Source organism: Ictidomys tridecemlineatus, chromosome 12, assembly GCF_052094955.1.
Source record: "Ictidomys tridecemlineatus isolate mIctTri1 chromosome 12, mIctTri1.hap1, whole genome shotgun sequence".
In the NCBI taxonomy this organism is placed as follows: Eukaryota; Metazoa; Chordata; class Mammalia; order Rodentia; family Sciuridae; genus Ictidomys; species Ictidomys tridecemlineatus.
This window is the reverse complement of record NC_135488.1, coordinates 49,953,406-49,966,963: the sequence shown is the minus strand read 5'-3', so window position 1 is coordinate 49,966,963 and position 13,558 is coordinate 49,953,406. Positions and strand designations below refer to the sequence as shown.

Genomic DNA, 13,558 nt, shown 5'->3' with positions numbered 1-13,558 from the left:
TTTATGGAATTCTAAAACTACACAGTCATTCATTCATTCAAGAAATATCTGTTGGACGACTTCTCTATGTCTGGCACTGTCCTAGGAACATACTGGTCAGCAAATGCAGATTTGGGCCCCCCTCTAATGAACAGAGAGAGCCATTTTAGTTTATTAAGCACCAGAAACATGTATAAGAGATAACTTGGTGAAAGGAGGGACTAGACAAGGAAAAATTCCAGAGAAATCGTTTTCTCACTTGTTGCTCTGCATGTTGTTGAAATGCCCAACAGATTTTCCAGATTGCTTCTTTATTTACAGTGGCCCAGAGAAGCGCTTCTTTCTGTGTCAAAGACATTTTTCTCAACTGTTGACACTGGAAATGACGAACTGAAAGAAAAGCTTTCCCTCATGTGTGTCAATGTTCACTTGAGTGTCTCCCAAACAGCAGACCGCTATTACACTGAGCTCCGCCGGCGGTACTACACAACACCCACTTCCTACCTGGAGCTCATCAATCTCTACCTGACTATGTTGACTGAGAAAAAGAAGCAGTTAATTTCAGTATGTTTCAGTCCATTAATTTTGTGGGGGTTTTTTGCTCAAACTGAAAACTTTAGGAGTGAGTGGATGATCTGTGTACCTGTGTAGAGCCCTTTTCATCCAGTCCTGTGACCTTGACAACCTGAAATGTGGCCAAAAAAGGGTCTTGTGCTCTCAGTCCAAGGGCTCCCTATTCCTGGATATTTATATTTTCCTTCTATCATTTACATAAGTATCCTTGACTCAATAGAATGACAGGGACATAGTAATAGCATTAAAGTTAAGCCGAGATCTGGTCATCTCTGCGGTATTTAATATGGAAGGAAACTTTGTTTTAAGCAATCAAGATAAGGTTTTAATTGTCTAACATGTGCCAAGGACTTGAGTGTCTGCCAAACTACATATAACTTTTGCTGTTGAGCATGTTATACAATTTCTTTAAGGTTTAGTAGGAAATAAGTTTTAAAATATCTAAATATCCCTCTTGAATTTCTCTGGAATTTAAATAAGATATTGTTCATGACGTTCTTAGACATGATCAAAGATATATGAGGTGCTCAAAAAATAGTGGCTGACATTAGCAACATTATCTGACCATTAACATGGTCTAAAATATTCAATGTTTAAACACAGTAAAAATGGAAGCATTTCCCAATAGATATTTAAAGTGTTTTTCAAATTATTTTTACGTCATAAAATAAATGCATGCTCTTGTAAAATAACTTGACAGGTATTTTTGAAAACTGTCTATTTGAACCAATCTTTCTGACTCATTTTCAAAAAATGGTTCTTCCCAGGTGTCTCCTCTACCACATCCTACTCTTTTGGTACAAGTCAAAATTTTTCACTCCTGGGGAATAAGATTCAGATATAGAAACTAGAGTTAGGTGTCCAGGACCTTGTTTCCTTGGGGTCTCAACCCTGCTGAGAGTAAACAAACTCCCAGGCCTCTGGGGATCCCTGCCTGAACTTACACCTCACTCATTCAACATGCTACCATGAGGAATGAAGATAATGCAGTGTGATCACTGCCCTCAGTGAGTCACAGTCCAGTGATGTGATGTCCCTCAGCTGTAACCAGGGGACATGTATCCACACACATTGTGGAAAATGGCATGGCCATTTCCTAGAGTTCTGTTACCTGAAGACTTTGCAAATTGCAAAAATTTTACAACTTGAAGTATTACAAACTGATGTATTAATTCTGTAGCTATAAAATTAATTTATGAGTAACAGAGGCCAGTAAAACCTGTGATTTATAATGCTCATTATAATAGAAATTTTTGTTGTCATTTAGGCAAGAGATCGGGTGAAGAATGGTCTCACGAAGCTACTACAAACAAATGTACTGGTAGATAATATGAAATTAGAACTTTCAGCTCTAGAACCTGTGCTTTTGAAAAAATCACAAGATGTTGAAACCCTGATGGAAAAATTGGCAGTGGATCAAGAAAGTGCCGATCAGGTATGATATATTACCTAACAATGTAGGTGAGGTAATATATCATTTATATAGAGTGACCCATGAGCAGATTATTTTATTATATATTATTCAAATATTAGGTGTAATTTAAATAAATAGTTTTGGCAATACTATTTTTTCTAGAAATTTAGCAATGTTTTTAAGCTATAAACAATCTCTCTTTACCAAATCAGCCTAGTTCTGTCCCAGAGAATTGGTTGTAGTTCACTGAGTGGGGAAGAGAGAGTTCTGAGAAAAATACCACCAACATATATAAGTCAACTCTCCTAGAAGGAACTACTTATAATATAAAAATTTGATCTCTTTAATTCTGTCAATGTGGTACATGGTGAACACAGAACATCAAATGCAATCTAGTTAATTCCTTTTCATCTTTAATCTAATCCAAAGGGTAAATACAGCTTATTATTGACTTTGTTTTAAAGCTCTGAAATTCAACAGGGCTTGGTGGCACATGCCTAAATCCCAGAGACTCAGGAAGGTAAGACAGAAGGATCATAAGTTTGAGGACAGCCTGGGAAACTTAGGGAGATCTTGTCTCAAAACTAAGGGGAAAAAAAGATCTAGGGATATATATCAGTGGTAAAGCACCCCTAAGTGCAATACACAGAAGCAAAATAAATAAACAAAAAAATAAAATATTGGAATTCAAATGCAGATTGGATATCCTTTATCCCAAGTGGTTGGGGCCAGAAACAATTTGAATTTTGGATTTTTACATATTTTGGTATATTTACATATACATAATGAGATATCATGGGGATGGGACCCAAGTATAATCACAAAATTCATCTGTGTTTTATATACCCCTTATAGCACATAATTTTATATAATCTTTTATTGTGCCTACATTTTGCTTGTGGTCTATCAGATAAGGTCAGTTGTGGAATTTTCCACTTGTGGCATCATATTGGTGCTCAAACGTTTCAGATTTTGGAACATTTCAGATTTTGGATTTTTTGATTAGGGATGCTCAATGTGTAATGAGACCACCTAAGCAGTCACATTTCAATGGTTAGGTCCGAAACATTGTGCGAGAAGATGAAGCAATAGCAAAAGTGAAAGCTCAAGAAACCCAAGCAATAGCTGATGATGCTCAGAGAGACCTCGAAGAAGCATTGCCTGCTCTTGACGCTGCCAATAGAGCACTGGATTCCTTAGATAAAGCAGATATAGCTGAAATCAGGGTTTTTACAAAGCCCCCAGATATGGTCATGACTGTAATGGAAGCAATCTCCATTCTCTTGAATGCCAAGTGAGTAATACAAAAGCTTGAATTATTAGATTATCTGGTGGTATTTCTTTACTATTTTTCTCCATTTTCATATTTTTATATATGTATGTTGATTCTCTTCTCTAACCTCTCATTAATTTGATTGGCCATTCAACAAATTGATTCACCAATGTTTCCAACATTTATTTTGTAATATATTATAGAAGATAAAATTATGGGTTTTTTCACTATAAGATGCAGACAATTTAATGGAGAGATACAAGCTGATCTTTTGGGAGATGATGCACACATTTTGTGCCTGTAAAGAGAGCTCAGGCACTTATGATGCTTGTGAAATAGGGTTGAGGCTAAGTAAAAAGGCAGTGATCACATCATGAGAAATCTTGTATGCTACACCAAGCAATCCAAATTTCATCTTAAAGATGTGGTTTTCAAATTTTCTTCAGTAATACAATCCTTTTTTCAATACAAATTATGTAAAACGAGCAAAGCACCAGAAATACCCCTTAACCACCAGGCCTCCCTATAGACCCTCAGGTTGGCACAATGGTAGGTCCCAGGGATCTCTGCAGAGAAGAGATAGAGAGTGCCCATGTGCAGAGGGAACTGAGAACCATTGAACATTTTTTACTTAATCAGATTTTCACAGTATAAAGACCAGTATGGCAAAAGTTCTAAAGGGCAAGGTTGACCAAGAGACCTAAGTCCCAGTTAGAAGGGCATTATTTTTGTCAGCCTACCAAGAGATTTTAAGGTTTACAACTAGGCAAAGGAGATTAAGTGTGAATTCCACTCTATTATTTTATAATTCTTTCTCTACCAAATCTGAGTTGTATGGGGTGATGCATGGAACTACCAACTTCTGGGATTACAATACTGAGATTAAAACTACCGATCTGTTGGGATGATACTGTAATGTTCACAGAGGAATACATCTCTTTTGTTCTTATATTACTTGATTATAATGTTGTTAATCTGTTATTTTTTTTTTTAGGCCTGATTGGCCCACAGCAAAGCAACTTCTTGGCGAATCTAACTTTCTAAGAAGGCTTTTAGAATATGATAAGGAAAACATAAAGCCTCAAATAATAGCAAAGCTTCAAAAGTATATTAATAATCCTGATTTTCTTCCTGAAAAAGTAGAGAAAGTATCCAAAGCATGTAAATCCATGTGCATGTGGGTAAGAGCGATGGATTTGTACTTTCGAGTAGTCAAGGAAGTGGAACCAAAGAGACAAAAACTCCGTGCTGCCCAGGTATGTTATCCATATTATGATGTTTTGGAGTCTTAAAGGCCATCATCATCAATCATCCAAGCTCTCCGTATACTGCCACTTTGATGCTTGGCAATATAGATAGTGACAACACTTGAAAAACCAGCTTTTGTTTCAAATAATAGCTGGCAGGTTTTTTTTTTTTAAGTTTTCTCTAAAGTCATCCTTCTTTTAGTATTAAAGAAAAGTAAGTCCTTAGTATAACTCATCTGAAACAAAGAGAAATTATGTTTATGATATTTTTGAGGTACCTCTATCATCTGATGATCTACATTTCTATTTGCTAAATACCCCCACACCTGATGGTGTTATCTGAGATTTTAGAACCAGCTTAATTCACAATCATGTGTGAGGTCCTTAGTCTTCCCAAGAATAAAGAATGATCATTTAGAGGAGCAGATTACCAAAATAATGGTGAATAGAGAGCAGGAATAAGCAAAAATTTTCTATGAAAATCCAGATATTTGAGAATTGAATTGGAGCAAACTATGTTATATGCATTTATGAATATGTCAAAATTAATGTATTCATAAGTTATATTGTTATATATAACTATAATGAACTAATAGGAACTTTTTTAAAAGATCAAAATAGTAAGTATTTCAATTTGTGGGCTAAATATTTTAATTTGTGGGCTAAATATTTCAATTTTATTGTGGACTACATGATCTCTGTTACAAGTACTCAACTCTGTTGTTGCCCAGAGAAACAGCCATTAGCAATACATATAACAATAAGTATGGCTATGTTCCAATATAACTTTATTTATGGACAACAGAATTCCAATTTTATATAATATCACATGTAAAAAATACTTTGTGTTTATTTCCAATTATTACAAAATATAATAATCATTCATAGTTCATAGGCTGTACAAAAGCAAGCATCAATGGAGAGGTGGCCTGCAGGCCATAAGTTCACTACCCCCTGACACAGAGAACTAGTAAGGAAAAATTAGTTTTCATTATTCTAAGAATATTTATTTTATCATTTAAAATTAATATCCATTGTAGTAATTTATTCATCTCATATGCTTGGCACAGCTGTTTCTCTATTCCTTTTATGACTTATTTTGTTGGACTTTTTGTTTGGTCTAGATTGGTTCTGTTCTTGTATTTTACTCAGTAAATGTTTTAACTTTGTACAATATATTAAAATATTTACAAACATGAAAAAGGGAACATAAAAAAATCTTTATTATATAAATGGGCAAATTCAGCCTTCTTTGTGGGTCTATTTGTAAATATTTGCTTGATTTTTACTAGGCTGAACTTGATGTTACAATAGCTACCCTAAAAGAAAAGCAAGCATTACTAAGACAAGTGGAGGATCAAATACGAGCCTTACAAGATGAATATGACAAAGGTGTGAATGAAAAAGAAAGTTTGGGTAAGTAACTCATAAAATTTGCTTTGTTATAAATGTCTGATTTTTAAAAGTTTGAAAATTTTCAGGCAATCTGATATTGGCTTTTATTCAACATGTAGAATACATTTGGACTTCTTTCATTAGCTTCCTAGTATAAAATGAGAAAAACGGCATATATTGTATGTATTCAACATCTTATATCTGAACATAGCTTCTTGGAGTATATTGCATTAAAACTCAGAGCAACAGATAAATTTTATCTACAAAATAAATGCTACAAGGCACTGAGAACACACAAAGATTATAGGGCAAAGAGAAAGCCATCTTCAGTTAGAGTAGTGTAGCATTAAAAAGAGCTCTTGAAATGGAAAAATTAAACTTTGACTTGGTTCTGAAATAGGAAATAATATTGAATTGGTGTGATACTTGTTAGCAATATATTGCTATAATTAGCTAAATAAGGCTAATTATGCTACAAACAAAAGCAAGTATATAAACTTTTAATAGTTTACTAAAATATTGAATAATCTAAGGTTCTTAATATTTTCTAGCAAAGAATATGGCCCTGACAAAAGCACGCCTGTTACGTGCTGGAAAGCTGACAGCTGCATTAGGAGATGAACAGGTTCGATGGGAAGAAAGCATAGAGAAATTTCAGGAGGAGATATCGAACATCATTGGGAACGTGTTTATAGCGGCGGCTTGTGTGGCTTATTATGGGGCTTTCACAGCCCAGTTCAGGCAATCAGTGAGTAAACCTCCTGTCTGAAAAGAGTAGTGAGAAGCATCTGAAACTGGGTGGGTACAGAGAAGCATTCATTTTTCTGAGGTCAGATGGAGGTTCTCTACTATGGAGTTCACCAGAGTGGAAATGTACATGTCCCACAGGATGGATCCCTCTTTCCCATTGGTCCACCCTTAGGCTTTCTTAACATGTTTCTTCCTTTCCTTCTCCAGTCTTAGAAAGTTCTTTATCACTTATGCAGCATAAGAACCTGGGGGAAGTGAATGAGACAGTAAGTCCCTAAACTTTTTTGTCAGAACTAGCATGTAAAATCAACCAGGATACAATGTCCTGCTCCGGAGGACTGGGAAATGGTGGGGAGCAGGATTAATTTGAGGTTTCTTGGGCTTTCATCTTTATGAAAAACTTATTATTTATCAGGGAATAAAATCCCCATCTATATGTACTTTTCAGGAAAAAAAATATTGGGAAGGATTTTATAATTATTTTTATGAAATACTTCCAGTTGCACCCACAATCATTATGACAACCCTGAACTTTTCCACATGCTTCCATATTTTCTAAAGAGAGGCAATACAACCCTGGTTGAAAATTACTGTAACAACCCAGGCATTTACATGTGAGAAAACTGAGGTCCAAACAGAGGGAGTAAAATACCAAGGGCATAGTTAATTATTTAGTTCTAGCACCAGGTCTCCTGATTTTTAGTCCATTTTGTGGGGAGGAGAGTGTCCCATCCTGTTTCCAAGATGTCTGTGGAGACTGGTAGGGCCTACCTGTTCCAGCCACTGCATGTTAGACAGCTTTTCATCACTGTAACCAAAGTATCCATGAAAGAACACCTTAGAGGAGAAAAGTTTATTTTGGACTCAGTTTCAGAGATTTAGTTCTTGATCAGCCAGCTCCATTGCTCTGTGTCCAAGGTGAGGCAAAACATTATGGCAGAAAGGCATGGTGGAGGAAAGTTGCTCAGCTCATGGCAGCCAGGAAAAAGAGAGAGAACATAGGGAGCCAGGGACAGAATACAATCCCTAAGGCTCACCCCCAGGTGACCCTATTTCCTCCACCCATGCCTCATTTGCCTACAAGTACCACCTAATAATCCATTAAAATTATTAAGAGATCAAATAGATCCACTGATTAGGTTACAGTTCTTGTAATCTAATCATTTCACCTCTAAACATTGCTAAAATAGATACCATATTTCCAGTACATGAGTTACTGGGGGGCCACTTCATATCCAAACCATAACATATTGGTTTCCTCTGCCCTTCATATTTTGTGTGTGTCATAGTTTACTTAGTATTCCTGATTATACATGTAAATTTTCCTCCCTTTTCAGCTTATAGAGTGTTGGATCCAGGACTGCCAGTCTCTGGACATCCCAATTGATCCTTCCTTCAGTCTCATTAACATACTTGGAGATCCCTATGAAATACGGCAATGGAACGCTGATGGGCTGCCACGAGACATGATATCAACAGAAAATGGCATTTTGGTTACTCACGGGAGACGGTGGCCTTTGATGATTGATCCCCAAGATCAGGTATGTAACAAATGCTTGAGATTAAAAAGTAGCCATTTAGCTCTGTTTAATATTGATCTATCTATTAAAAATTATAAAAGTAGACTTTAACATATTTATAAGATCATGGAAATTTAGACCTGAAGGAGAGTTTGGAGCTCTTTCAGTGTGGGTTCCTCATCTTATGGACATAGAAAGTAAGTGTTCTCTATTCTTGATTTTAACTGGTTAAGTTTAGAGGATTGGCCATTAGTTTTTTGTTTTCTATGGGAATAGAAATTGACAGAAACTCATTCCATGAAGGTCTGCAAGGTCTAAGGAATCAAAATGAATTCAAGGAATGATAGGATTTAGAGCAAGTCTGACCAGAATTTTTATAGTCCCATTATCTGTGTTCCTAAATCCACAGATCAGATAATACTAATCAGGGTTCAGAAAAGGGAGCCATTGTAAAAGCAAGAAAGAAACTTGAATACTAAGATAAGTATGGGCTTTTTTCTGGATGGCTCTTTTCTGAATTTGTTTTAATTTGGGCTTGATACGTGTTTTTATTGGGGAAAGGAGTTTTTTTTCTTTTTAAAATGTTTTCAATGTTTCTAGATTGAAAAAAAATTCTAAACTTTATTCTACAACTTTCACTTTCTAGTCATGTATTCTACTCTAAAGCAAATGCTCTGCTCTGTGCTTTCTCATACAGGCAAACCGTTGGATAAGAAACAAGGAAAACAAAAGTGGTTTAAAGATCATTAAGCTTACAGATAGTAATTTCTTACGAATTCTTGAAAATTCCATCCGACTTGGCTTACCTGTCTTACTGGAAGAGGTTTGCTTTTCACATTTCTCATGTTAGTTCTAACTTTTATAGGCCACATCCACATCATGATAAAGACACCAGTCAACTGTCTTTTCAAATTGTCAAACCAGTTGCTTTGTTCCTTAAATGGTACTTTTTCTAGGAGGAAGAATCAGTTGGTTGAATGAATTTTCTGCTTCAGTCATTGTTTTGAAGTTAAGAGGGATAGCCTCTGTTTTCTGACACTGCTCATTCTTAGACCTCATTGTGTACCTTAAAGGTTAGAAAAATTCAAAGCAGCAGTGCCCCCAGGAACCACTGTCTACATACACAAATGATATAAAGTCATAAGACATGCTAGTAAGTGTAAACATTATTTTCTATGTGGGATACGCATCAAAATTAGATTAAGTTATGAGTATTAAGAGTAACTATTGTTTAAAAGTGGGAATTGTTGAGTCTATATGTTCCATTTCTTCAGATACCACTCAGAGAACAGATATTTTTCACATTGTTCACTCAATCAATAATCATTTGAGAACAAATGGCAAATAATATAGATGTGGTTTCTGTCCTCGATTACTTAGAATCTAGTTGAGGATAGGCAGAAAACAGAGGAAAAAGTATATGAGATAGAAAATAAGAGAGTGGAGGAGAAAAAGAATTTGTAATAAGGGCTTTGAAGGAACAAGCAGGGTGTGGACATGGCCAGTAAGAAGAGTCATTAGGAGCCTGACTTAGATGCATAGCTACAGGGGATGAGATTTAAGGTCTAACCTCTGTGATGAGCTCAACTATCTGAGGAGCTCAGTGAGAAGGGCTTCTCAGGAAAGGGGTCAGCAAATAAAAAGCCATAGGCACAAAGAGATGGCTAATGACTGTGTATTATCCTTAATTTATCATTCCATTTTTATAAGAGGAGAATTAGTAAGCAAACACATGGGCTGTGAGCCATTTAGCTGTACCAAAAAGTATCTCAGAAAATCAGAAAATTCAGGAAAGAGCACTACCTGGGGCAACTTGGCTGCAACCTTTGCATGGTGACTAGTAATAATAATATGTAATCACCCACTAACTAATTCACTATTTCACTAATTAACATGTGCACTACTTTCCAGACTTGGTTCTTAAGTGTTTTAACTTACTAATCCTCCCTGCAAACTTACGAAGTAGTTGCTATTATTATCCCATGTTACCAGTGAGGACACTGAGACATTAAAAAGGTCAAACTGAACTGCCGTGCCACCTAGAAAATTCATAGCACGTTACAATACTCCCCACTCAAGCCATAAATAGCACAAGGGCCTTGTTGTAGCCAAGCTTTGGCATTTAGCAACACAGAAAACGTTTTGTAATGGATTCCAGATCCTCCTTCAAACTCAGAAGTCACAGAAGAGAGTGAGGGGTCTGACAAACTTTGGCACAGTTACCTTAGTCCCAAGCTGAATTCTGGAACCCAGGTTTAGTTTGTGACTCAAGAGGTCTTGAGGGACTTTTCTCACTCAGCAGTGGACAGAAGTCCTTCTATAATGTTCTGCCCCTAGAAAGGAGAGTATTTTAACTACAAATATAATGAATACTCTAAGGAGTTAGGCCCCTTCAGGAACAGGACACTCTAACTGGACCTTCCCTCTCTCTGGGTCTTGGGGTCATTAGCATTATACATCTAGCTGATTTCTACATTTGTTAGGGTGGTGTTTGCAAACTTGGTCTCCATCCATTCATGGGTATGAAAGAAAGTTTATCTCGATCACCAGTTATTAATAAAATATAACAGAATATTTATAACAAAATTTTATCATGGATAAGAATAAGTAAGAGTTAATGTGTGTAGTACGATGTCACAATGTGAAATGATTTGTTAGAATGTATTATGAGAAGGAGGCCAAACCTCACTAAGGGGTCCTTCTTTTTGCTTGTGGAGGTTGTAAGCTATTGGAGAAAAATTAAAGACTAGAATAATTAGTGAGTAACAAAAGACACAATCAGAAAAAATAGTTTTAAAGAAAGTTTGGAGTACCTGATCGGCCCAGCCCACACAGAAGCTAGAGCTTAACAATTAGAAAATGACCTTTGTGGTTTATTTAAGGGGATACATCAAAGGCAGAGATAAGGTTTCAGGTTTTAGGAATGGAGTCTTGCTTCATGATGTCTTGAAATCAACAGGTTGATTGGCATCTTGTTAGGTCATACCCATCTCAGAGAGGTTGTGTGGCTGGTTGGCTGTAGTAGGTCACCCCATTTCTAGTACTGTGTGGGACCTTTGGCAGAGCTGGGTGAGAGTTCACATGTATTTGGGCCATCTTGTAGCATCTTATAGCCACTTTAAGTTCTCAGATAGCAGACTTTCCCACTCAATAGCCTTCCATGCCAATCTGGTCCACACGTAGTCCACAGATGGCTCTTGACAATGAATTATAGTCAAATTTTGAAAACCATAGGGTCCTGGTATAAAAGTGACCCTGTAGGGTCCATGGGCAATTCTTGCATGCCTTAGTTCTAACCAACCATCATATTTGCTTTGAGGGATAAACAATATTGTGGCTAATAAATGAATCAAAGCTTAACTTGAGAGTCTATGGCAGTATGGTGTAGGGGTGCATCATGTAGAATAAGGTTTATTCAAAGTAAACTTGAAACCTATAGAATTTTGACAAGTTGATGCCATCCATTGTAAATGCTTGATTTTTGCATTGTTTTATTTCCATTTTAAAGCTCAAAGAAACCTTGGATCCATCTCTAGAACCTATTCTTTTGAAACAAACTTTCATCAGTGGTGGACGAGTACTCATTCGCCTTGGAGACTCAGATATTGATTATGACAGAAACTTCAGGTTCTATATGACAACCAAGATGCCAAATCCTCACTATCTGCCTGAGGTATGGACCTCTAGTCTGAAATTCTCACCCTAACTGGAATTATTGTGTGCAGTGAGTCTCTAAAGTTTGGTGGGTTTCTATCTTTTGGGAGGAAAACTAATAACCCTCTTTCTTTTCTCCCTCTTCCCTCTCCATTGCCCCCCTTCCATCCATGGCTCTCCTCTGGTTTCACTTCTGAGTCCTGATTCTAACTCCAGTCACCCTTCTCCTCTCGATCTAGTTGGGAATCAAGCCCCTGCCCACTGGGTCCCAGATGCACAGCACTGTGCTTTCTCCAACTCCCTTCCGGTCCACAGCTGCTCCTCATAAACTGTGGTCACCATTCATTCTAATCATTCTCCTCTCTCCTTCAGCAAAGACTATTTATGTCCCTATTATCCCTTGTTATTTGTGGATGATAAAGGAACCAGAGCTCAATTAAAAGTCCATGGCAGTGGCTGGCAGGGTTGGTGGGGATTCAGTGTTTAAGTGTGAAAGCCCACAGCATACACCCTCAAATAAAGTGGTGGTCTGCTTGAAAACTCGTAACAGGGTAGCATTAGAGAATCATGAGCCAGATGTCCAGTGTCTGTACTCAGAGATAAATAGGGGAGGAGCAGCTTCTTGTAATCTTCCTGATGCTTGTAGACTCTCAGGGATACTATGTGAGCCCCACTTCCATACATCCTTGAGCCACACAGCAAGCAGGAGAACCCTAATTCTAGAACTCTAGAACCAAAGGCATTTGCAAAAGAAATGAAGGCAAGTGGGACTCCACATTTCCCCTCCCACATGTGCTCTACCTGGCCACCTTACCCCAGGTGCCCTGAGTGCTACCCAGGTATGGGCACATTTTCACATTCTTCAGGTCTTCATAAGAAAGGGCCTTTACATAAGACCCCCCACAAATATTCTTGAACATACCATTCCAATAGTGTCATTTTTTTATCTTGATTATTGAATTTTCTCATAGCCTTGTGTCTTCACTAGATGTGGTCAAGTTGAATGAAACTGACACACTTCTAATGTGGAGAAGGATCATTAAAAGGCTACACGTCAGAGATCTCCTTGTCATCCTTGAGGAGATTAATTACACAACCACTACCAAGGCTCATGTCCCAAGTTCCATTTCAGAGCCTAGAAAAATGACCAGTGTGTTAACTTGCACTCTTTGATTTCTCATTCATTTAACTTTTGAGAGGGAGTGCTGCACACTAGACCCAACCCATCTCAGGATCCTCAATGTAATCAACTCTGAGATGGAGATAAAGCCACCTCAAATGTTTTAGATGGCTTTTTTTCTGCTGTAACCAAAAGACCTGGCAAGAATAAATTTAGAAGAGGAAAAGTTTATATGGGGGCTCATGGTTTGAGATGTCTCAGTCTATAGAAAGTCAACTCCATTGCTCTGGGCCCAAAGTGTGGCAGAACTTCATGGCAGAAGAGTGTGGTGGAAGAAAGCATCTCAGGACATGATACCAGGAAGCAGACAGAGAGTCCCACTCAACAAGGACAAAATATATATGCCAAAGGCACACCCGCCATGACCTACCTCCTCCACTCATACCCTACTGCCTATAGTTACCACCTAGTTAATCCCTACCAAGAGATTAATGCACTGATTAGTTTAAGACTCCCATAACTCAATCATTTCACCTCTGAACTTTCTTACATTATTTCACACATGAGCTTTTTGGAACACCTCATATTAAATCATAACCATGAAGGATTTATATTATATGTTAACTGCATGGC

General features: G+C 37.2%; 1 protein-coding gene across 1 annotated transcript in view; it reads left to right on the top strand.

Annotated features, from left to right (window-relative positions):
• The window catches only part of Dnah6 (dynein axonemal heavy chain 6), a 263,669-nt gene that overhangs the window by 183,085 nt on the left and 67,026 nt on the right, over positions 1-13,558 (top strand). Inside the window, exons 50-58 of the mRNA XM_005335870.5 lie at positions 301-543; positions 1,820-1,987; positions 3,025-3,260; positions 4,234-4,495; positions 5,779-5,902; positions 6,433-6,629; positions 7,969-8,172; positions 8,849-8,974; positions 11,660-11,824. Coding sequence (XP_005335927.2) covers positions 301-543; positions 1,820-1,987; positions 3,025-3,260; positions 4,234-4,495; positions 5,779-5,902; positions 6,433-6,629; positions 7,969-8,172; positions 8,849-8,974; positions 11,660-11,824 — 1,725 coding nt within the window. The remainder of the gene's footprint in view (positions 1-300; positions 544-1,819; positions 1,988-3,024; positions 3,261-4,233; positions 4,496-5,778; positions 5,903-6,432; positions 6,630-7,968; positions 8,173-8,848; positions 8,975-11,659; positions 11,825-13,558) is intronic.